General features: G+C 39.0%; 1 protein-coding gene across 1 annotated transcript in view; it reads right to left on the reverse strand.

Moving 5' to 3' along the window:
* Window positions 1–24433: 24433 nt before the first annotated feature.
* Window positions 24434–25449, reverse strand: part of LURAP1L (leucine rich adaptor protein 1-like) — a 55153-nt gene continuing 54137 nt past the window's right edge. The window contains exon 2 of the mRNA XM_006881298.1: window positions 24434–25180. Within this exon, the coding sequence (XP_006881360.1) occupies window positions 24806–25180 (375 nt within the window). The 3' untranslated portion in view covers window positions 24434–24805. The remainder of the gene's footprint in view (window positions 25181–25449) is intronic.

The following is a 25449-nucleotide window of genomic DNA, read 5'->3' on the forward strand; positions in this document are numbered from 1 at the left end:
ACAGCTCTCTCTCTAAGTTTTCCATAGAAATTGCCTAGGCAGAGGTCACTTATCTTGTGGTTGTGCTTCCCAATGGAAACTAGCCCTACTTTCTTTCTTTATCAGTTTAATACTCTGTTGCTTGTTTAACAGGCAGGCAAAACCCACACATTGATGTGTTTATAGACACATATGTGCATATATGGACTGACAAGCGAACAGACCTGTCTTGGGAGAAGTGAACCAGGCTGTCCCTTGGAAGCGAGGGTGGTTTCATACTTTGGGCTTGCTATTGGGAGGGACCAGTCCTTGGAGAAAGCCATCATGCTGGTGAAGGTATAGGCTCAGGGAAGGAGAGGAAAATCCTCCCCAGAACAGACTGACACAATGTCTGTGACAATGATCTTTTTTTTTCTTTTCTTTTTTTTTAAATTTTAATAAAAATAAAAAATATATGAACATTTACAGAGATTCCGGATTTCCATTCATTCATGGGTGCACTTTTCTCCCTGCCTACCCCTCCCCTCCAGTTCGCTCCTTTCCTTGAAAAGAAAAAAGAAAAATTCCTTCATTGGTATACCATTGCCCCATTGCCCCCACCTCCCCGCAGACTATGATCTTAAAGTGCAGTGGACAGTGTGAAGATGATGCAGCTTCGGACAAGCATTGCATCTGTTGTGTGTAGAATATCTGTGAGTTAGAACTCACTTGATGACACTTAACGCTAAAAACCATTTTAAGGTAAGCCAAGATAAGCACTCTAATTGTCTTCTCTTCTGTATATAAATAAGCCAATCTTCAAATTGTGTGGAAGACTTAGTGTAAGTGGCCCCATCTACCAACCTTCAGTGGCCATGAACTTATTCCCATACAAGGCTTTTCATAAACCCTCTTGGGAAAACTCCCCAGTCTTAATTCTCACTTTATGTCATGCTTTAATCATCTAGGCTACTACAATGGATATATTTGGTTCAAACTCATTCTAACATGATCTCTCACTCATTCTTAATTATGGAAGGCTAAATATCCCATCACCCATAAGCATAAACATCTTGTAACCCATTTCTAGGCATGTAGGAGGGAGCGCTGGAGACATAGTCCATAGTCCATCCACAGGGAGTTGTGACGTTAATTCAAATGTGACATCTCACTGGACGTTCTAATCCATCAATAGCGCTGAAGGAAAAAGATGGGAAATTTCCCCCTCTGTGATTTACAACCTCAGAAACCCAGTGGAGGCTCAGACGTGAGTCAGTTCCACGTCAGCAGGACTGAGTTGAGCTGAGTTTGAGTCACATAAGAATCCTATCAGCCATCACTTGCTCCCACATGTTTTTCTGAATACTTTTCTCTCCTGCTTTGTTTCCACAAATTCATGTGCTTGATGCTGGCTGGCATAGCCGTTATCACCCTATGTTTGGTCATCTCCTTTACTTTCACTCCTCAAACACTACACAACTCTCAGAAGTGTCTGTTATTTCACAGTAGGTGTTTGAAAAAAAATGGGAAATGCATGATAAATTATGAGTTGCCAAGTCCGATATGCTAGAAAATAAACCCGCAGCCTACAATTGATGATATGGACCCAGAGAGCTTGAAAAATAAGCTAACAACACATTTAATTGCCTGTTTTAATGAAACTAACTCAATCTCTTGCCATGAGTCAAAAACGACTCAGAGCTGATCTTCCAGTGGATTTTCAGAGTCTGTGTTCCACTTGGGGGAAAGAGAGTGCACATTTTTCTCCCACAGAGCTGCTGGTCGATCAGAACCATCACAGAAGTTTGGCCAGCCATGCGGTCTGCAGGGTAAGGCTTATGCCATCAACTCTCAAATTGAAGAGCTGAGTGAGTAATATGGATTCTATATGATCTTCACACAGTTTGCTCTGAAACTGGGCACTTGCTCTGAGGATTTAAAATGAAGTGGAGCAGGTCTTGTTTGGGAAGATGGAAAGGAATCCTCATAAACAAACTTGAAGAGAACCACCAACTCTGCTCCATTGCATTCTGGTGAATCAGATGAAATGTGACCCTTTCAAGGCCAGAAGTCGGCAGACAAAGCTTAGTTTTCATTATCCCTACATCGAGATGTACATAGAGTTGTGGTTTGCAATGTTTGGCTCAGCACCACACCCACTTCCTGGAGCAGAAGAGACTACAATATAAAATCCCTACTTGACTTGATGCGGAAACTTCTGTGAGTTTCTCCCCCCAAAAAAACTCATGCTCACAACAGAGATGAATAAAAACATACGTATCCTGGCATCCAGAACATCAAAAACAATTGTGCTTTCTTTTTACTTCTTTGGGATAAAATATTAGTAAAATTAGTACATTAGAAATAATTTTGAATCAACTTGAATTATCTGTAAAGTAATAAGATGAAAGCTAGTAACTTGTAAAAACATGGAAATGCAGAGCTTGAATTTAAGTCTCTGTGCTTATAAAGGCTAAAACTGAAGGTTTTAATCTTTCTTTGTGTCATAAATTGTATTGAAAATCTGAAGAAAGTCATATTCTGTCTCTTAAAATAATATATATGCATATCCACACACAATTTTGGATAAATTAAAAGGAACATTAATGAGTTCACCTTGAAGGTGAGAAACTGCTTCTAATTTTGATAATTAAATGGTAAAGAATTATGAGTAATCTGAGCGTCACAGGAAGTAGAAAGAGGATGTTTACATTGTAGGTATTACGATTATTTGTATAGATAGTTTTATGAGAACCAATTATCATTGAAAGGTTCACTCAAATCACAATGAAAATGAAAAAAAATTACATCTCGCAGATAGATACAGAGACAATGGTAAAGGAAAAGCAGGGAAGTATAATAGATTTCTGAAACAGAATAATACTTACATAATCAATTACTTGTTAAAAATTGTCAGGACAATTCCACAGAGACAGAATGATGCTGAAAATTTGGATATTCTTTTAAATCATTGACAGGTCTCTAGTTACCATTTTTCCATAGTCCTCATATTCTTTAGATAATATATTCCATGTATCAACAACCCATTCTTTAGATTATACCTTTTATGGAGGCAAATAATTTTTATCCATTATTTTTAACTATATCCTAAAGGTTATTTTTAAAAATTTTTTTTAATGAAGAAGTTCATTTTATACTGGTTTACTTACAAAGCTAAAGATTATTTTAAGGAGTGATTGGTAAGGATAATATTAATCTTACTTTGTCGTTTAGCTGTTAGGAGAATGTCTGTTTGTTTTGGGGGAGGATATTTGCGATCCACTGTTGCTATAGCAAATCTGAAACTATCTTGAGAAACTCATACTTGAATACCTCAGTGACATATGTTTTTATTTTAACATGAACAAAGTTTCTTTTGGAAAATTGGCAATTAATTTTCAGGTTTACTGTTGATAGATAGGTTCAATGTGTCAGGGACACAATTTATTTTCCTTCTCTTGTTTAAAAAAATAAACACAGGGCATGAATCAATAACTCTTGGTTTGTCTACAAAAATTAACTCATTTACATTTGGCTATAAATCTTACTGTTTCTATTTACAAAAATAGGTTGGATAAGTATTTGAGCTTCTGCAAGTCCAATGAACTCAGGTTACTTGTGAATAGCTTTCTCCAGAGTCCATTCAACTTCCTTTCTTTACTCTTTACAAGAAAAAAATTCAAATATTTTAGCATGCTGGTGGCCTAGTGGCAAGTAACTGAGCTGCAATACTGAAGGTACATGGTTTGAGTCCATCAGCTGCTTCATAGGAGAAGGATGGGCAATCTCCCTCCTTGCAAGCAACTACCTCAGAAAACCTACCAATGGGTCAGGTCAGCTCTGACTTGATGGTACATAAGAACAACAACAACAACAATCTGACACTAGAGATCTTGGTGGCTTGGAGGTAAGAAGCTGTGCTGCCAATCCAAAGGCCGGTGGTTCAAATCCTTCAGTTGCTGTGTGGGGAAAAAAGAAGCAATCTCCTCCCATGCAATTAACCTCCTTTGAAAATCCAGAGAGTCAGCTGTGAGTTGATTCCAATTCAACATTACCTAACAACATAAGCAACAATGTGGTACTAACTCATTTTATCACCAGTTGTACCTTATGCAGGGTTTAGAGAGGACACGGTTCAGATCTGTTGTTCACAGGATCACATGAGCCATAGTCAATTTGATGGTAACTGACAATAACATCTTTACCCTTTAATCCAGATTTTGGAGCTACTAGCTCTGGTGGCTTGGGAGTAAGGAATTGTGTTGCCAACCCAAAGGTATGTGGTTCAAAACCAACAGCTACCTGTACAGGAGAAAAATGGAGAATCTCCTCTGGAATTTACTGCCTCTACAAACCAACTAGAATGACAAACTGACACAATTAATGCATTTGGTTAACATTGGCTTAAGTTCACCCAGAGCTGCCTCAGTAGAAAACCTAGGTGATTCACTTCTAAAAACTCCAGCCATGGCGAATCTTACGTAATGCAGTTCTATTCTGACACACAGGAGTTGCCCTGAGTCTGAACTGACTTGTTAACAGCTGTTTCGGTTTCTATGGTCTTGGGAGTCTCCTAGAATTTTAAGTGAATGTTTTAAAGAAAATTAAAGCTGTGCTATTTCATCCATAAAGTCTTCGATACAAATAAGATCCACATTTAAAAAAAATACATAATCATTATCTATGTTTACACTTAATGATTTTTTTTAAAAAAGCTTTTTTCCAGTTGATTTGTTTATCTCCAACAAGATCCACACATTGTATTTAAAGCACATTGTCTCAGTGTTTTGAATCATTTCCAGTTCCCTGGCTTCTCTTCTTTCTGTGCATGCCATTCTAGGGAAAGCTGACCATTTTCTCCCTAGACTGTCCATATCCCATGTCTGGGGGACCGCATTTTATGTGTCTTAACTTATATTTCTTATTTTTGTGGGGGAATTACATTTAAAGATTTTTTTTCAAAATGCCAAGGTACCTAATTCCTAGATACTAAAAAATGTAGATGATACTATTCATGTCCTATTACGTTCCATCATCACACACATAATGCCCAATTTCCCCAATTTTATTAATTATCTTATAATAGAAACTTACCAAGGTTGCTTTAAATGTAGTCTGGTCGTTTCTTCCCATCTTTAAGTCTTTGTTCAAAGACGACTTTTGAGAAAACTTTCCTTCACTCCTCCTACCCTTTCTGGACTAAATAACCCCTCTTTTCAACTTCAAACATAACTTCTAATAACTTCAGTGAATGCTGACCATCTAACAGCTCAGTTATCCTCACAAATGAGATAAAATGTCGATGCACCTGGGAAAACACTCGGTCATCTAAAGAAGTTTTGAAGATCAAGGACAAGGACACCACACATGATCACGCACTGCGATATCTGAAGTGAAGTGTTAACGGGGCTGCCTGTGAGTCTCTGGCTTGGCAGTTACGATGTAGCCATCTCTTTGATATCATGTAATCATAAGATCTGCTATGAGAAATCTGTTGATTAACAGACAATGGACAGTTTCAGGGAAAATATGGCCTGCACAGAGTCAAATGCTTTCCTTGGTCTGCAGTGTGCACTTGATCATCTCCTCGGTATTTTGGACTTCAAGCTGTGGCCTATTTTACCAACTGATCTTGAGTTCATCCCTAGTTAGAGACTTAGGAGAAGCCGTTCTCTGGGGGGGTCTGACAATCAAATTGGAACCGAGCAGCTGGTGGATTTTAGGTTGACAGAACAACTCCTTACCCACTAGGCCAACAGATTTCCGTGTGTGTGTGTGTGTGTGTGTGTGTGTGTGTGTGTGTGTGAGAGAGAGAGAGAGAGAGAGAGAGAAAATGCACGTGCACGCGTCCCTGAGCAAGGAGCTCTGGTAGCCTAGTCCAGTGGCAAGAAGTTGCACTCACTGCAATCCCAAAGGCACGCGGTTTGAGGCCACCAGCCACTCCACAGGAGGGTCAGCTGTGGGTCGATTCTGACTCTCCAGAATTCAACAACAACATATATATGTGTATGTGTGTATATATACGGTCTCTCTCTGTGTCTAAATACATGTTGCTGTTAGATGCCATTGAAATGACAGGTCTGAATCTTGCCTTAACCCGCACCATCCTCACATTCTGTCGTGCTGAAGGCCACTGTGACAGACACTGTGTCAGTCTATCTTGTTGAGGAGCTTCCTCTCTTTGTCTGGTCCTCCTTCCACCTTTCCCGTCATATCTCTCCAAGGGTTGGTTCCTCCTGAGAAAATGTCCAAAGTCAGGGAGATGAAGTTTCACAATCTTTGTCTCTAAGGAACGTTCTGGTTGCATGTCCTTCAAGACAGATTTGTTTGTTTTTATGGCCGTGAGATATTCAATACTCCAACACAGTCGCTCAAAGGTCCCACTTCTTATTCTGTCAGCCTTACTCATTCTCCAATTTTGTTGCAAAGCAAAGTGTATATAAGTGACTGAATGAAAATCAGTAGAACATTTTAAAATTTTTTAAAGATAAGCATCTTTCTAAAATAGACTTTTCAAAACATGTGAATGTACTCAATTTATTTCCTTCAAGACAAAACCAGTTTAATAGCTGAGCCTCCAGAACGTGTTTAGGGGCTGTAAATTGCTCTAGAGATGAGTACCTACCTTTCTCTTGAGGAGCTGTGAGTGGATTTGAACCTCCAGAAAGCTGTTACCTTTGAGTTAGCAACATCATTCCCTAGAGCCCCTTTATAAATGTACACTAGTTACGTATTTTGTGTTCTGACAGAACTCTAAAAATGATCCAACATTTTTAACAAGAAGTATACATTTGATTCATAAAACTGTCTGGATCCACTTTCTATAGCCTCTTGTAGGACAAAAAAGCCTGTCTTGGAGGTGATGTAAGGAAGGTGTTCCTCAGAGGCAAAGATGGTGAAACTTCATCTCACATACCTTGGGCCTGTTGTTGGGAGGGGCTAATCCTTGGGAAAAGACAACATGCTGGGAAAGGTTGAGGGGTCTGAGAAAGAGAACAAGATCTTTAACCAGCCGAACTGACACAACTGCTGTAAAGATGGACTCAGACATATCACAGATGGTAGCATAGAGCAGGAGAGGGCAAGGTTTAGATCTGTTGTTCACAGAGTCACAGTCAACTCAATAGTACATGACAACAACAACTTAAAATAAGTCTACTGGCTTCTGGAAGTTACAATGAGCTCTTCATTTCTTTTTTGAGACTTTGATTAAATGCAAGTCTAAATTACAAACAAATAGGGCTGTCCTGGAGAGGGTGAAATCGAGTTTTTCCTTGGAGGCTTTGAGCACATGGCCAGGAGATACCAGTCTTTGGAGAAGGGCATCATGCTTGGAAGTATGGAGGGACAGCGCAGGAGAGGAAGATCCTGGATGAAATGGATTGATACAGTAACTGGGGTAATGGGAGTACCTGTGTCAGAGTCAGTGAGACTGGCTCAGGACAGGGCAAGCTTCAAAGCTATCATACATAGAGTTGCTATGAGTCTCAGGTGACTTGACAGCACATAACGACAATAGATTATGAACTAAAGTAGCAGTTAACTTAGTAGGCTAAACTAAAGATGAAATAAAGAACCTGCAAATAAACAGAGATACTTTCAAATGAATGAGTTTTCAGTGAGAGCCATTTACTTGAGGTTTAATTAGAAAACCTAGAGCAGCCAAATGTGAATAGTACTATAATAAAAAAATTGCCACTTTGAGACCTAAACAGCACCATTATAGAGTCAAGTTATATCAAATCCAAGTATAAAGGTGATATGAAACTATGCAAACTATATTGGAAGGCTTTCTGAAAAATGACAAATTAGTGGTGCATTTTTCTAATATTTGTTAATCTAATAAGTACTTTTTGAGTATCTATGAAATATTAAACACTAGGCTACAGAGATTCAGTCTTAATCTTGAGAATATTGTTTTTATTTACATTCTTCAGTGATAATAAACTCACATATAAAATCCATTAAACTTAGCTTTCACTAGCTGGCAATCCTATCTAGTATAATTGTGACATTTTAAAGGTAATTTTGCTTTATATAATGTTTCATTTTTGAAGTCTTTGTATGTTCAAAGAGATGTGAGGGATTTGGTTTTTGTTGGGTTTTTTTTTTCCATTTTGTTGTTACGTCCTGTTGAGTCATAGCAACCCTGTGCACAGTAACTCTGAACCCTGCTCTATCCAGAGCCAATCTCAATGTCTCTGACATACCTGTTTTGGTGAAGTCCGATTGTTTTCTTTTTTTGCCTGTATTTTTAGTGTCATATCTAAATATCTTGTTAAAAAAAACACGGTTTTGAAGTTTTATTCCTATGACTTCGTCTAAAACTCTTATGGATTTGTTCTTATATTTCGAGGATTGGATCATTTTGTACTAATTTTTGCACATGGTGTGAAGTATGAGTCCAATGCCCTTCTGTCACATCTGTAGATTCACTTGTCCCAGGGCCACTCCTGAAGACACCATTATGCTCACATCAATTCTCTTATCAATTCATGGATTTGGTCATGAAGACTTTTCAAATTTATTTATCTAATTTTGCTGTGGTGAAAATGTGCACAGCAAATCCCCCGTCTTTCCACACAATGTGAACATTGTATTAACATTTTCATTATTTTGGTTTAGCTGGTTTGCTACAATCTTTAGTTGTTTTACTCTCTCTCCCTGTCTTTCAGCCTTCTCATCTATGCTACGAAATATCTGTTGAGTCTTTTGCTTATATAAAAACAAACAAAACAAAACACCACCAACCCAACAAACTCAAACAAATAAACCCTCAGATTTATTGCTGTCAAGTCAGAACCAAGTTGTGGCTGACCGTGCAGTTGGGTTTTTGAAGCTGGTTGTAGACAGCCTGGGAGTTGCTTGTTCGTGTTTCTCCTGAGGAGATGCTGTGGACTTGAACTGCTGTGGATGTGGATTAGCAGCCAAATTCCCTAGGAAATTTGCCACCAGAGATTCTGTATCGTTATATCGAGAATTTTTAAGAATCATGATATCTGAAAATTACAAGTTTTACTCTGGGTGAAATGGCTGGGGTTTTTTTGTTTGTTTAAAGGTAGCTTCAAGGACTAGTTTTCGAGTCAAGATTTGAAGAGCAACTCAGGACCAGAGAAAAAGGGAGCTCTTCAGCTTCAACATATTCAGTAAGTCTTGTCCTTTAAGAATTTGATATTCTGTTCAACTTTATTTTTCTTTGTCGTAGGCTTCATCTCTGTGTCTGTGATTGGAATGTTCAGTGTTGGTAATTAAGATTCCTCAAGTTCTTTTGATCTTAAAGTAGATGAGTCAACTAATTATTGATGCAGACAATTAGTCCTGTAGTCTAATTTCCTCTCTGTTCCTTCTATTTCCTTTTTTATCTTTTGTTCCAGAAAAATAAAGATCAATGTTGTTGTTGTTAAGTGTCATCAAGTCCTATGTGACTCATAGCGAACTTATGAATGAAAAACCTGAACACTCGTATAACTTTCATCATGTCTCCACATTCATAGAGTTTCCAGAGGCAAGCTATTTTGGAAGTGGATGCTACTCCTGCTTCCAAGCTTGTTTTAATAGGGAAGCTCCACCAAACACCGTCCACCATGGGTAATGATTATCACATGTGATACATCAGTGTCACAGTGTTTTAGTATCACAGCAACCAAGAGTTAGCTCTGTATAGCAAATGGACAGACCAGTGCTGTACCACTTAGAAGAATGTTTGAACAAAAACAATTAAAACCTGTCCTGAGGGTTGCAGATTAAAATCACCCACCTTTGGCTTGGTAGCCTAACTTTCTATTCACTAGGCCAACAGAGCTCTCTCTAATCCTCACCAGAACCAGCAAACAAGCGTCTGTAGAATCTGGCTGCTGCAGACAACTTCCAAACTGGATTCCAGCAGATATATCTTAATGTTAGCTTTTATGACCTTACATACTCCTCACCATACTAAGAGGTTGAACAAATTTTAAGAACAATATTAAGCTGATTTTCCCTCTAGCCCACAATCCAAGAGGACTAATCCCATAAGGTGTTTGGTTCTGTCTAATTGGGATCCACATCAGTAGCATACTCCTTTTTGGTGGTTGTTGTTACTGTTGCAAAATCACACACAGCCTCACATTTGCCCATTCGTCCTTTCCCCCTCTGTATACATCTCAAAGCTCATTCGCTTTGAGTCACAGCTCTGACTCACAGCTGACTCTTCAGCAAGTTTTCAGAGATAGTAGTCACATGAAAGGACATTACTCATCTTCTGGTGGAGTTTGACTGCCATGGGGGCACCAGCCTTTGGTTGGCGGTGTATCTCCCCACCCACTGGACCACCAAAGCTCCTTTTACCCATGGATGGCGCACTGACAGCTACTTTGGTCATGTGCAAATTTCACCATGGCTACTGCCTCTTCTGCCAATTCTATGGAAAAACAAAAAAAGGGAAAAAAATCTTGACAGACTTTTAAACATTTAAATTGGTGAAATTTATAAAAATTTAAAATGATCTGATGAACTATGGCAATAGGTATCACTAGGTATTATTTTGTCATTGTTTTATTGCTTGATTTTACAAATTCAATTGAAAGAAGAAAGTCCAGTATAGACATTTTTAAAGCTGCTTATATAGTCTATAGCCTTCAACATAAGTTACATATCAAGAGCAAGAAAATAAAATTCTGCACTGCTGGGCCAATAGGCAACATCATGATCGGTAGAGAGACGATAAAGCTGTCAATAATTTCATTTTACTTGGATCCATAACATTAGTGATATTTTTAGTCAGAAAAATAAAAGATGTATTGCTTTGGAGAAATCTATTGTCAAGGATCTCTTTAAAGTGCTGAAGAGTCAGGACGTCAGTTTAAAGATCAAGTTGTGCTTGATGCAAGATAATGTTTTTCAGTGAATAAGGCAGCCAAAGACCAATCGATGTTTCTGAATCGGGATTCTGGTGATGAATATTGACTATCTCGGGTACGGCCAAAAGCATAAACAAATCTGTCTTGGAAGAGGTGCAATCAAGACAGCTCTGGTGGCCTAGTGGCAAGAAGCTGCACTGCAATCCCAGGGGTGAGTGGTTCAAACCCACCAGATGCTCTGCTGGAGTTGGAGAGAAAATCTCCTCCTGTACCAGTCAGATCTGGTTTGACGATACACACACAAAATATAATAAGAATAAAATGAGAAAAAAATTGCAGTCAAAGTTCTCCTGTGAGGCCAAGATGGTGAAACTTTGCCTCACATGCTTTGGGCATGTTCTCAGGAGGGATCAGTCCTTGGAAAACAGCATCATGCTGACAAAAGGTGGAGAGTTAGTGACAGGGAGAAGATTGACACTGTGGCTAAAACAATGGGCTTGCATGTGACAGTGAACTTGAGGATGGCACAGGACAGGGCAAGATTTGGATCTACTTATAGGGTTGCTGTGACTCATAGTCAACTTGACAGCACCTAACAACAACATATAGCTTATCTTTAAAAACAACAACAACAACAACAACCCTACAAACACCTGCAGTACATCTACCATTGCAAGAGCCCAAAGTTTATTGTTATACCAGGAAGAAATTGACATATTATAGAAATAACTTTCATTATTTTAAAGCTCTATTCCAAGTGAAATTTGGGATAGAACAATTAATGTTTTAGAAAGTCTTACAGTTCAAAGGATTTTGTTTGAGCCCTTATTGGTTTCCAAAAACTAAATTTGGGAAAACAGAACCTGAATTTAGGAATGGCATCCACTTCCTAGACAACATGCTTCTGGAAACTCTATGAGCTTTGGTAAATAGAGATGATAGTTGTAGAAAGTCTTCAGGCCTCTTGTTCATAGGGTCGCTATTAGTCGTGCTTGACTGGATGGCAATCAACAACAACAACAACAACAACAATATCATTATAAAGACTGGACTACCACCTTACAGCATGGTGCATTGAGATAAAAACCAAACAAACCCACAAAGCCCCCTGTTTTGATTTAAATGTATAAATTATAAGCACATAAATAATATCCCCAGTTTTATTGGCTTCATTATAGTGACTCTGAGGACAGATGAAAACCAACTGTGATTAGTGTGCTTAATTACTCGCTGGTACCATGTGTTAACAGTCCTACAATGCATGTTTCACTTTTAATGTATTTTTCTGCAAGAATTTTACAACTGCCATAGGAAATACAGATGTGAGGAATTAAAAATATTCTGAGTTCAGGAATGGTTTGTTTAAACAGTACAAAGTCAGCAAGTGGTTTGCCAGAAGGCTTTGACTACAGTTTATTGGCCAAAACTTTGTCCTGTAGGCATCTAGAGTGAAGAAAGTGCCTTTGAGTGCAACTAATTAGCTTCTATTGCCTCTATTGAGAAGATAGACAAGAACAAAAGCAGTTGGGAAAGGCTATCAACTAAACAGGAAAGTCTGCATAACTCAATGATTTGCTCTATTCTGAGCTAGTCTTTATGTCTCTGATCTTAGACATAAAGCATATCCATAACTCCTTAAATATTTATTGAAAAGATAGCAACTTTACAAAGAATTTTCATATGCTGGGTAGTATTTTAGGAACCGGGTTTTACAGTTCTTAGTCCTAGGCTGCTAACCAAAAGGTTGGCAGTTCAAGATCACCAGCCTGTTTTGTAGAAGAAAAGATGTGACAATCTGCTTCTGGAAAGGTCCACAGTCTTGGAAATCCTAATGGACAGTTCTGCTCTGTTGGACTGAATCACAATGAGTTGGAATCTACTCCGTGGATCACAATGAGTAGGAATTAGTAGATAGCAATGGGTTGCGTTTTGGTTTAATGGATATTTTAAGTAGTTTTCAAATAGTAATCAATTCTTCCACTGTTCTATGAGGGAAGAATCCAATTGTGACATATAAAATCAAAGTTACTTATAAGTTCACACACTGAGAAATTGGCAGGAGAGAGAGACACTTTGAAACCAGAGCCTTTATATAGTGGATTCATCATCATCGCATAAACACTGACTCATGACATTCCATGTGTAACAGGGCAGAGATGCACTTGAAGGGATTTTCTTGTATGTAACCATTTGTGGAGTACTCCTGGTGGAGTAGATCACCTGGGACTTTCTTCCACGGTACCACTGAGTGGCTTCTACCCACCAATATTTTGGTTTGCATGTGCAAACTGTGTGTGCCACCGACAGACCTGCTTACACACCAGATGGCTCGTCTAATTGTGAGGATGGCACAGGATAGGACAGGGTTCAGATCTGTTCACAGAGTTGCTATGGGTTGTACTTGACGACACCTAACAACAACAACAGCAGCCGCAGCTGTACTTTAATGAGGCAGCCCATCCACTTCTTAGATGTCTGTCTTTGTTCTTTTTCTGTTGTATTACTTGTAGTTCAGAAGCTCTGGTGTTGTAATCCTTAAGGAGCTGGTCAATTAAACTAAAAGCCACACTTCTCTGGTGGTTCAAATCCACAAGCGGCTCTGAAGGAGAAAGATGGGCAGTCTCATCCCTTGCCATTTGCAGGCCTGGAACCCCAGTGGAAGGTCAGCTGTGAGTGGATTCGGACACAACAGCAGTGAGTTTGCATTTTGAATTTATAGTTTAAATGGAATCTAATTATTTTTCCAAATTGGTAAAGTTTATTTAATCAGCCTTAAAAAAAAAAAGTCCCTAAAGAAATTATACTCCAAACTTGCAGTTACATAAAGAAGAAAGTATCAAGCAATTTATATCTTCTAAGGTTAAAAGAGATTAAACCAGCAGGGGGTGTGGAAAGTTGCAGCATTTAGCTTTTGGTTACAAAGAAGGGCACTTGGTCTGCGCTTGGATGTCCTTCTTACTGTCCTGAATACTGGCTGATTGGGTCAGAATAAGGAACACAGGTCAGATTCTCTGGGCTTCTGCATTTCAAACAAATTCTCACAGATGGTTGAGGTTTGATGGCCACTGCTGTAACTTAAACCTAACATTTACATTTATGAGTTTTATATTTTAAAACCATGCAATGGACTTCTGATAGTAACGCTATCATAAAAAATGGAAAATCAAAGGATTTGATAAGGATGTGGAGAAATTGGAACCCTCAGCAGTTACTGGTGGAGATTTAAAATGGTATAGCCTTTGTGAAAATAGTTTGGTATTTCCTCAAAATATCAAAGGAAATAGTTACCATATGAGCCAGCAACTTTGTTCCCAAACAAAAGATTTGAAAGTAGCAGCACTAGCAGATGCTTATTCATCAGTGTTCATTGTAGCACTACTCACAATAGTCAAAAGGTGGATACAACCCAAGTGTCTATTAAGAGATGACTAGATACACTAAGCTAAGAGAACTTTGGTGGACTAGTGGTAAGAACCTGCATTGAAATCCCAAAGGCTTGCAATTTAATACCAGTTGCTCCACGGGAGAAGGATGGGCAATCTCCTCCTGTGCAATTAACTGCCTCTGAAAAGCCACTGGAAAGTCAGCTGTGAATCGGTTCCAACTTGATGATACACAACAACACAAGATACACTAAATACGATATATGCAAGTTCTGGAATATTATTCTGGCATAAGGAGTAACAAAGTTCTCTCCTACACAACAGCATGGATGAAGCTTGAAAACCTTAGACTGAGTTGGACAAGGCAGTCACAATAGGGCAAATATTGTAGGATCCTTCTTAGACGAGGTCTTTGTTCTCTAGGCTGTGATAATAGAAATATTACAGATGAACGGTGTAAACCTGAGACATTTATTGTCTTGAAGTTTAAGAGACTAGAGATCTGAATTCAAAGTGCCAGCTCTAGGCAAGGGCTTTCTCTCCTTGCCTTCTTTCAACCGTTGTAGGCTTGGTGTTTGCTGGAGACCTTGAGGAGTCAATTTCCCCTCTGTCTAGAGGTTTCTCAGTGCAAGAACTTCAGATTCACAGGATTTGCTTGGCTACCAGCTCTTCTTTCTTTTTGATATTAACACCTCAACTTCTTTGTGCTCTTTTATTTCTTTCGTGGGAGCTCAAGTATCCTAGCAGGAAGCAGCTAGTGGCCTACGCAAAGGTTCTGATCCACCAGTTCCTTCGTGTTAGAGAAACGAGCAATCTCCTTCCGTGTGATTTACTGCATCAGAAAATCTACTGGAGGGTCAGCTCTGAATTGTGGCGGACTTGACAGTACACAACAACAACAACCACAAGCTCTTTCAGTCTCCTATAAGACGAAAGATGGATACAGGTTATAACTGAAGGGAATTCCCTTTACATCAGATCAGGACTTGTACTAATCCCCTTATTACTGATTGACTGATCACCTCAGATCCTCTCATAATTATATCATTACAGAAACCAGATTACATCATTACATAGCCTCCACGTGAGTGAGAATCAAGACCCAGCTGAACTGACACGGACTTTTGGAGGATACAAGTCAAACCATGATCTGTTGAGTTTAGTCTAGGCAAATGCTTAGAGACAAGAGTGGCTTTGGACAGGAGGACTGTGGGGGAATTCTCCAGGGATATTGGCCTTCTCTTTGGGTAATGAACAACTTTTGGAAAAAAATAGTGGTGATAATTGCTTTCCATAAATAGTGTCACTAGGTATTCCTTTAAAAATGGTTAAAATATAAATTTTGTGTTACATTTATTTTTGTTGTTGTTGTTGTTATGTGCAGTCGAGTCGCTTGCGACTCATAGCAACCCTATGTACAACAGCCCTAATCCCTGCTCTATCCTGTGCCAATCTCACTGCCTCTGACATATCCATCCCGATTACCCCAGTCACTGAATCAATCCACCTCATAGAGCATCTTCCCCTCCTGCGCTGTATCCTAATATAACTTAAGAAGAAAAAAAAGAACCAAACAAAGCCAAAACACGACTGTTGATACTACTCCCCTAATCTAGATCAGACCACTTTCTGAACCATACTTCTGAAAGACAAGTTGCCTGCTGCCTGCTCTCTAGTGTCTAAGGAGAACCTCATTTTCATTACTTGCAAAAAAGTTTTGTTCCTCATGTCCTCTGGCAGCCCTTTCAGACTTAACTGGATATGGTCTCTGAATTAAAAAAAGAAAATGAGACCTCAAGGACCCAGTGTTATGAACATAATCATCTCAGCCCGTTCTTTATGGTGAACAGTGTTGAGCACCCAGTGTTATGAACACAATCATCTCAGCTATTTTTTATGATGAATAGTGTGGAGGATGGCTGGAGGGAGTTGTTTCTCCAAAGTTTGCAGAATGTCTGCATTAACAGTGCAAAGATGATGCTCAGGGAAGGCAGAGCGGCGAGAAGCTGGGAGGCTGCAGAGATAAAGGAATAAGGGATCCCTGACTCCTCACACACATTCCTCAGCTTGAGAGGGGGGGAAGGCCCAGCTGACAGTCAGATTTATAGGTGTATTTGGCTGAAGGAGAAATAATTGTAGTAAATTACTCAGTGAATAATCTCAAAACATCAAAAAATGTATGCCTTTCCTGATTGGTACATGATTCCCTCATTAGTAAAGAATGAAATAGTACAGGCTTTGAAAATTCTTCCTCGTACGGTGGACAAATAGGTTCTGTGCACAATGTTAACAATTTGAAGAAATGCCAACTTTGGGTCACATCTGGAATTTGGCTAGTGCTCATAAATAGAGGTAGATGTGCTATGACCCCAGAACTGACGTGACTTGACCCATGTGTAGCCCAAGTTAGCATAGCGTGGCTTAGCTTCACAAGACAATCCACAATGATGGCTGAGAAGGTTTAAAAGAGTGTTGGTAAGATGAGGGAGAGAACTATTTAAAAGGCATATATGATTAGGTATTATTGTCATGACAAGAGTCCAGAATAAAGGCTGCGTAGTGGAGTGAACTTGGGGGGAGGGATTGTATAATGACAGAAGATCATGTATGGACAGATTAGGAGTTGAGTGAGTGCTTGATTCAGAAGAAGCACACCAGAGCTGAATACCTAAACAAACCCCAAACAACTTTAAAATATTTGTAACTATAATTTTTTTTGTGTATTCCTGGAAGTATTTTTTTGAAATGGCATTCAGTTTTGAAGCTAATGATATTCCTTATTTTTATCTTTAATTAATGATAGATGTATCTTATCCCTAAGCAATTAAAATTATACAGTAGAACAAATTAGTCTTTAAATTGTTTTGCAATCTAGAGCAGAATTCTTTAATAACATTGAGAGGATAAGTTTTCCTGAATACCAGAGAATATGTATTGCATAGTCAAGTGAAGAAGCCAGAACTCACTTTGTAGAGCACACTTCGAAAGCTGTAAACAATCTCTTTTAGTTTCCAATATAAAAAGAACACTAAAATAATCAATGTTTTCTTTTACAATTAAATGGAAAAAAAAGCCTCCTGAATTGAGTTTAAATCCCTTAAAATGATGTTAAAATAATAAAGCTAAAACATTAACTTTTCATTGTTTCAATTAATTAAATGGTTAAGTCTAAGTTTTTATACAGTTACAGACTTTGGACAGATGTTGTATAGTCCGTGGAGAACCTTATAATTGATCATTAACATATGTTAAGTGATCATGTGAAGGAATCTTTTCTAGCCATAAAGATAAGCATGCATGTGTATGTCGAAGGCCGTGTCAAGGGAGAAGCCTCCTGGGAAAGGAGAATTTCAGAGAAAGGAAGAGGAAAAGTCAAAAGTCAGGATGACCATTTTCAAGGCCCTTTTGATGTTACATTCACTTCAGCAAAGCACAACCACTTGCTTAGACAGTTCCCATGCTCTGACAATAAACACTGCCTGGATGTATTCAAACAAAGAAGTATATTTTGTGTCCCTGGGGATTTTCAAGTAGATATTCAAGATCAAGGACGTAGGGTATGAAATCCGCAGATCCAATGGAAGAGTGTGTTAGAAGACTTCCAAGGCTCCTCTAATAGAAGAGAGATTGGGGCCAACCTTAGGTCTTTTCCACTGAACTTGGCTGTTATGTAAAAACTTTACCCTTTGAACTCAGGACTTTTTTCTATAAACATTAATAAGAAAAAGAGGTTTTCCTTCTATGGAAATACCATGGATTAGCTACTCTGTGACACTTTCAAGATGCTGTAAAATATGTTCTTGTAGATCTTAGAATCTTGTGTGGGCAACCAGAATGCTTTCAAAAATATGTCTGAGGATAAAAGCTATGAAGAAAAATAAACGAGGGTAAGGAGGAGAGAGAATTCCAGGAGTGTGATTAAGGTGTTTTTCAGGTAAGGTGCCTTATGATTAGAGACCAAACAAGAGGGAAATGTGGATTTATGACTATATGGAAGGACTTCAAAGAAGAATCATTGTAAGTGCAAGGATTCTGAGGTTGGAACATGAATATATTTCGAGATTTTTGAGGAAAAGCAAAGATATATGTAAATCTACACCATGAAAGAAGGGAAAGATAATACAAAATGAGTTCCAACCAGGCAGCAGGGACCAGATTTCAGGCCATACCCTTTGGTAGATGGTAAGCCAATAAAGGCTTCAAATAATGGGTTTATTTCTAAGGCGCATCTCATATCATTTAGATGCTGCAATACAAGTAGAGGCTTAATGAGAAAAAAGTAAGAAAGACGCCAGTAACTAGGATTGAATTTTAAAAAGTTGAGGCGCCATTAACTAAAGGGAAAATTATAAAATAAGACAAAAATTTCATTTGGGGCTGTGTAAATTCAGAAGCTGCTCAGATATCAAGAGGCTATGCCATTGGTGCTGATAGCCACGGGAGCTTGTAGTTCAAACAGGAGATGTAGGCTACAGATGGACTTTCAAGATTTATCAGCACACAGATGGCTTTTCAAGCTGTGATCAAGCCTCCAGGGGCTATTTTGGAAAGGATGTGGTATCAGAACTGAGCCCAGAGTGACTTTTATATTGGTAAATCAGGAATATAAGAAGGCACCTCCAACAGAGTCTGAAAATAAGCAAGCTGTGGGGAGTAAGAGGGTCCAAAAGAGTGATGTCAAGTGAAGACAGTGCTTCAAGAAGGTTGGGAAAAGTAAATGTGTCCATTGAACTGATAGGGCAAGATAAAAACCATGAAACAACCCGTAGCATCATGGAGGTGGTTGTGCTTTGAAGGAACTGGAGTTACACGTGACTAGTTGAAGTTACTTGTGCATGTCCAAGTCCTTTTGCAATCCACTCAAAACCTGAGTATGCTGAATACATTTTTAAATGACAACCAACAACTTAAAATTTTATGCTTTGCATTTTGAGCTTGTCTGTTAGGATAAATACTGGGATTTCTTGAAGTTTAGCAAAGACTTCTAGAGTTTCTGTATTTACAAACCCTTTACAAACACACTGGTTTTAACTTGCCTAAATTCCTTATCTTCAATTATTTTCCTCCCATTAGAGAAGAGACAAGTTCAGAAAAAAATGGAGAGATTAATGTAACTAAGGAAAATTCCATTTTCTCTGGGAAAATACAACTCAGCTTAGGCAGAATAATTTGAAAGACATTTTCTGCTTTAACTTTTTACCCCATTTCCATGGGGCTGACGGATCAAATATCAAAATGCTCTAGGTCAGAGATTAGTTAACAGGGCTTTTTAACTGAAATCAAGGCAGTTTATAAGAGTCCTTACTCTTGAGACCAATGAATATGCTAGTAATTAATGTTGTTTAACTATATTTTCCCCTCCTCTTAGTAAAACCAACTATTAAAAAAGAGTTGGTTTACATGTGAATCTACGTATCTAAGGCACATGTCCTATATTTCCTTTTATTAAAGATTCTTCAAAATGTGAGGTATACATGAAAACTACACTACACACTTCTTCCATTCTATGCTCTTATGGTAATTTATTTCCTTACTACACATAACTTTAGAGTGGAAGCTCTCGAGGGCATGTGTGATGATAAATGACGAAAAGTTGGAGTTGTCAATAATTTCATTTTATTTGCTTCTATAGCCTACATCATTTGGAAACAGGAGTCAAGAAATTCAACAAAATTGCATTGGCAAATCTGCTGCCAAGGACCTCTTTAAAAATCCAAAGAGTGAGGATATCAATATAAAGACTAAGGAGTGTCTGACTCAAGCCATAATATTATCGTTTGCATCATATTCATGTGAACGTTGACATCAAATAAGGAAAATTGAAGAAGACCTGATGCCTATAAATTGTGGTGTTGACAAAGAGTATTGAATATAACACTGACTGCCAAAAGGAAAAACAAATTCATCTTGAAAGAAGTGTTAAGGTTGAGCGCTCTTTAGACAAAAGAATTGCGAGACTTCTTATCACATACTTTGGGTGAGGAGGAGTCAGTGCCTGGAAACAGAGGTCATGCTTGAAAAGGTGGGACATCAGAGAAGATCTTCAATAAGATGGATTGACACAGTGACTAAAACAATGGGCTTTAAGCACAGGAGAGGTTGTGAAAATGGCCCAGAATCAAGAAAGATTTTCCATCTGTTGTCTTTATGGTCTTTATGATCACCTTATGTAATAATTGGCCAATGGTAATGAACGTTGGTAGAAAAAGGAATGTTTAAATAAATTTACCAGATTTCATTCACAATCCGAAACCACGAACTGTGAAAAGAAAGCATCTTTCTTGTGCATGACTTACTGAGTTTTAGAGGATTTAGAGTTTTCTTTTGATGCTTCCTGTATTCTTGCTGGCTCCCTGTGACCCTTTTTTGGGGAATGCTCTTCTTACATTGTAGACATTTGCTTACATATTTAATTACTGTCTGAAATCCATCAGTCTCTGGTCTAAGGATTTTTTAAAAAGTACTACATAACAATGTATGTCCTTGGGTTACATTCTGTTAAACAGTCAGTGCCAAACCAAAGAAAATAAGCAACCAATCTTAACCAAGGTGACTTTAACATAAGCCCCAAACGGAAAACATATTTGGAACGGTATGCAGCCAAACTCTAGATTAATCTGTGGGCATCTAACTGACTCTGGGCATGAGATTGCAAAAAAAGGAATCAGCAAACTCAATACTGAACGACACTGGTCCCACATATGGTGTGATTTTTCTTTTTGTCATTAGCTGAAATTTGTGTTTTTACTGTCATGGTACCAGTGAGCATCAAAGGAACTGTTGGGTACTGTTAGCAGGAATCAGACAGGCATATCAATGTTCCGTGTCCATGCTTGACACTGGTGAATTGGACATTTGAACCTTTGTTTCTTTAACCATCAATTAATTGGCAATATAAGACTATAGGGATGAGAATTACTCAAGCCATTTATAGAAAATAATTAGTACAAATACACCATCAGTTCATGCTTTATGGAAAACCCAGGTGTGCAATGGTGGAACTATGGTCTTAAGTATTTGTTTTTAGCAACTGATTGTTTAAAAGTCAATAGCCAAACCTTTCTTCAGAAGTACCTTTGGGTGGTACTTAGGAACCTTTGAGCTGTGGTGTTGGAGAAGAGCACTGAACCTCCCATGGACGGTCAAGAGAACACACAGATATGTCTTGGAGAGGGTGCAGCCAGAGTGCTCACTGGAGGTGAGAATATGACACTTGGTCTCACATACTTTGGGCATGTTTTTAGGAGAGGCTATTCCTTATAGGACATGATACTGGGAAGGGTGGAAGGTTGGAGAAGAAGGCAAGACCCTTAACCTGATGGACTGACACAGTGACTGTCACAATGGGCTCTTGTGTGTCAGGAAGTGGTGTGAGGATGGCACAGGAAGTGGTGTGAGGATGGCACAGGATAGCACAGGGTTCAGAGCTTTTGTTCATAGGGTCGCTATGAGTCCTATTCAACTTTACAGCACTTAACACAACCACCACTACTTTTGGGTGGATGTTTGTATCACTCCGGATTATAGTGCAAAATGTCACCTCTCATCTCTCCTTGTATTTGTGGGGGAACTGACTCATAGCCGACCCGATGGAGGCTGCAACCACATGAGAGGACACGGCCCATCTTTCTCCCATGGAACCACTGGTGGAGTGGAAATACTGGATAAGTATTGTCTTTCGATTAGCGGCTCAACTCTGTATGGATTATGCACCAAATCTCCCAATATAGGTTCTGGTAAATTTTAACTGGAATTTAAATGATATATACCCTGGGAACAAAGAAAAAATCCTGACAAATTTGGTACCAGTATGTAATAAGAACAAGACATGCCTGATTCAAGCCATGGTCTTACGATTACTTGCTATGCATCAGAGAGCTGGATGGCGACTAAGGATGACAGAAAAAGTGATGCCTTTGAGTTGTGATGCTGGAGAAGAGTCTTCAACATACCATGGACCGCCAAGAAAATAAATAGATCTGTCTTGGAGATGATGAAACCAAGTTTCTCTTTGGAGGCTAGGATTTTGAAGCTCCATCTCACATACTTTGGGCATGTGGCCAAGAGGGACATATCCTTGAAAAAGGACATCATGCTTGCAATAGTGGAGGGAGGGACAGTGCAGGAGAGGAAGACCCTGGAAGAGATGGACTGAAATAGTAACTGTGGAAATGGGGGTAGGTGTGTTGGACTCAGTGAGACTGGCTCAGGACAGGCCAGGCTTCAGAGCTATTGTACATAGGGTCATTATGAGTCTCAGGTGACTCCGTGGCAAGTACCAACAACAATAACAACATGTAACAACAAAGGAAATTTTGAAACGTTTTTTAGTCTTTTTCAGGTATAAATAGAAATACTTTTTGATTCATGTTTTACATATTTACTGAAGAAACATATTATCAGTGCAAAGAACTGTTTGAAAGCTTAAAAAGATTTTCTCATGAGTAATCATCAAAGACACGTAAATATTGAAGATTAACATAGTAAAACTAATGTTTTTGTACTACGTGAATTATATTATTCTTAAGTGCTATTTCAGCATGGAGATTCTTTATTCACTCCAAGGGGAAAAATACCATATTGAACTTTATAAATACTAACTTGCTGCCCTACTATTTATAAAGCTATCTATACATCATGCTTGGGAGGGTGGAGGGACGGCGCAGGAGGGGAAGACCCTCTATGAGATGGATTGATTCAGTGACTGGGCTAATCGGGATGGGTGTGTCAGAGGCAGTGCGGTTGGCACAGGATAGAGCAGGGTTTAGGGCTGTTGTACATAGGGTCGCTATGAGTCGCAAACGACTCGACGGCACATAACAACAACAACAGCATCTATGTATACAACTAACTATTCACATTCTGACATATGGGTGTATATGCAGCCTATGCCTCCAGAAACTCTATGAATCTTGATAAATGTCAGTAGTTGTCGAGGGGCTTCAGGACTTCTGTTCATAGGGTTGCTATGACCCTATGAGTTGTGCTCTACTTGAAGGCCATCATCAACAACAACAACATCAGGAAAATGCATAGAAATAATTAGTAACAAAATCTCAAAATTCAATTAAATTTAGAACACCTTCACTTGTAACCACCTTCGAATGTTTTGTCTCAGTTTTTCTTTGAAATTTGGTAGAAGCACGTGTATTATATTGTATATATTATCATACACTGACTCTACTGTGTGAGTTGGTATCACGGTTGGTAAATGACAATCTAGCATGTGGTCTCAAGGTTGGTTTGAACAGATTGCATGTATATAGGAACTTCCAGATTAATTCTGCATAGAAATGCATGGCTAACAGTGATCTCAATTAGACAAAAAAGAATTTGTGTTCTGGAAATGATGGCTTACCTTATTCCAAGCACTTTGCTCAGACTAACATGTAGTAATAAATGTCAATATCATCTGCACGATGATGATTTGAATTATTTAAGAGCAACAGCTACAACCATTGGAAACCTTCTGCCACACAGCTCTACTCTGACACAACAGGACTTGAAGACAATTGGTTTGGTTTATAGGAAGGTGTAAGGAGTCCTTAGTAAAATCTTGCCAGTTCCCTAGTTCAAAAGTCAGTTTTCCTCACAGGAGACAATATGATCTTCTGTTCTTAAAAAAAAACACACGCGGGGGTGGGGGGTGGGGATTGTGTACCAATGAGGGAGTTTTTCTTTTGCTTTTCAAGGAGAGGAGCAATTGGGGGGGGGGGGGGAGGGGTTTGTGCGGGGAGAAGGGTGCAACAATGAATGAATGGAATCCCAAAATCTCTGTAGTTGTTCATTGAAATGAAAAATAAACAACCTAAATTAAAAAAAAAAAAAGAAAAAGAAAACCATTCTGAAGGAGTATGGAAAGCAGAACGCATTCAAATCATCATTTTCTCAATATTTAATTTTTTTTTCTTTAAGAAACGGTTCCGTTCCCTCCCACAGGGATGCAAGAATATTCTGTAAAGCAGTGTAACGTTCTAGTACACGGCCTTTGTTGCTTTCTTGGAAGACAAATTTAGAAACAGCCGTTGTTGCAGAGCGGACATGTTTTGTGTGATAAATGAGGAATTTTGCATCCTTTCATTGTCTGAAAACTTTACGTGTACAGAGTCCTGTAGGTCTTGTGCCTCATGCGACAGATTACATGAAATAAAATACACGTGATACATAAAAAACAAAAACAAAAACAAAAACAAAAAAACCCACAAACCCAAAAAACAACAAAACACCACCACAAAAGACTACGAAATTAACTGGTATAAGACTTTGGTTTATTGTAAAATTTATCAAAGGTTTTCATGTAATCCCTGACCCCTTGCTCTGAAAACAGAAACAAACACAGAATTATTGCTTGTTCTTTCCCCCTACTTCGCTTGTGCCACTGTAAAAAGAGGGAGAAAAATTACTGTAATAAATAAAAATACAGACGCGAGAGAGAAAAAGGAAATCAGTCCAGATGAGAACTATTAGGATCAACAGAAACATCATTAAGCAGTTTAAAAATAAGCTTCTTTTTTTAAAAGGTTGCTTTATATATATTTATAAAAATCACACCAAAAATAATAGCAGCAGAGAAGAAGGATAAATACAAGTTAATTGCACACCAGTCCCATGCAAAAAACTGGGTCATTAGCCAAAGCAGTAGTACTCCGAGTCCAATTTGGGGGGCTTGCGCAGGGCCTGTGAGTCCTCCAGGATGGAGCTGTCACTGAACTGGTCCAAGTCTGATGGGGTCTGATGGCCGGGGACATCATCGGCCAAAGTGTCCAGGTAGCTGCCCACGGAGATGCCGTCCAGCCCGTCGCTGCCATCGTGCAGGCTGTTGTAGCTGCCGCGTAAGGAGGTGCTCTGGCTTTCCAGCAGGCTGCACAGGCTGCCGCTCAGGCTGCTGCCCCGGCTGGTGATGGTGGCCTTCTCCTCCATCATCCACTTGATGGAATCGATGCTCTCATTGATCAGCAGCAGCTGGCGCATGAGCCTCACGTCTGTGGCTCTGAGGTTAACCTGCGGGCCAGGAGAGAGGAAAAAGGCCCAGTCACTCCACAGTCTGGAGAAACCCACACTTCCTCTAGATCCTCAGCTCTGCCCTCCACCATCTGGAAATCATGGAATAAAATACCAGCGCGTTTGCTTCCAAGATCTTTTTTCCTTTTAAAATCTCTGACCTATGGTATCGGATATAATTAAAGAACTTGCTTCTTGCCAGATTCCCGTGGCTCTAAAAGAGATGATAAAACACCTGCCACATTCCTGTTCCTGATCAAACTGCGGGG

Source organism: Elephantulus edwardii, unplaced genomic scaffold (genome assembly GCF_000299155.1).
Source record: "Elephantulus edwardii isolate Elephantulus edwardi_28Jun2011 unplaced genomic scaffold, EleEdw1.0 scaffold00014, whole genome shotgun sequence".
In the NCBI taxonomy this organism is placed as follows: domain Eukaryota; kingdom Metazoa; phylum Chordata; class Mammalia; order Macroscelidea; family Macroscelididae; genus Elephantulus; species Elephantulus edwardii.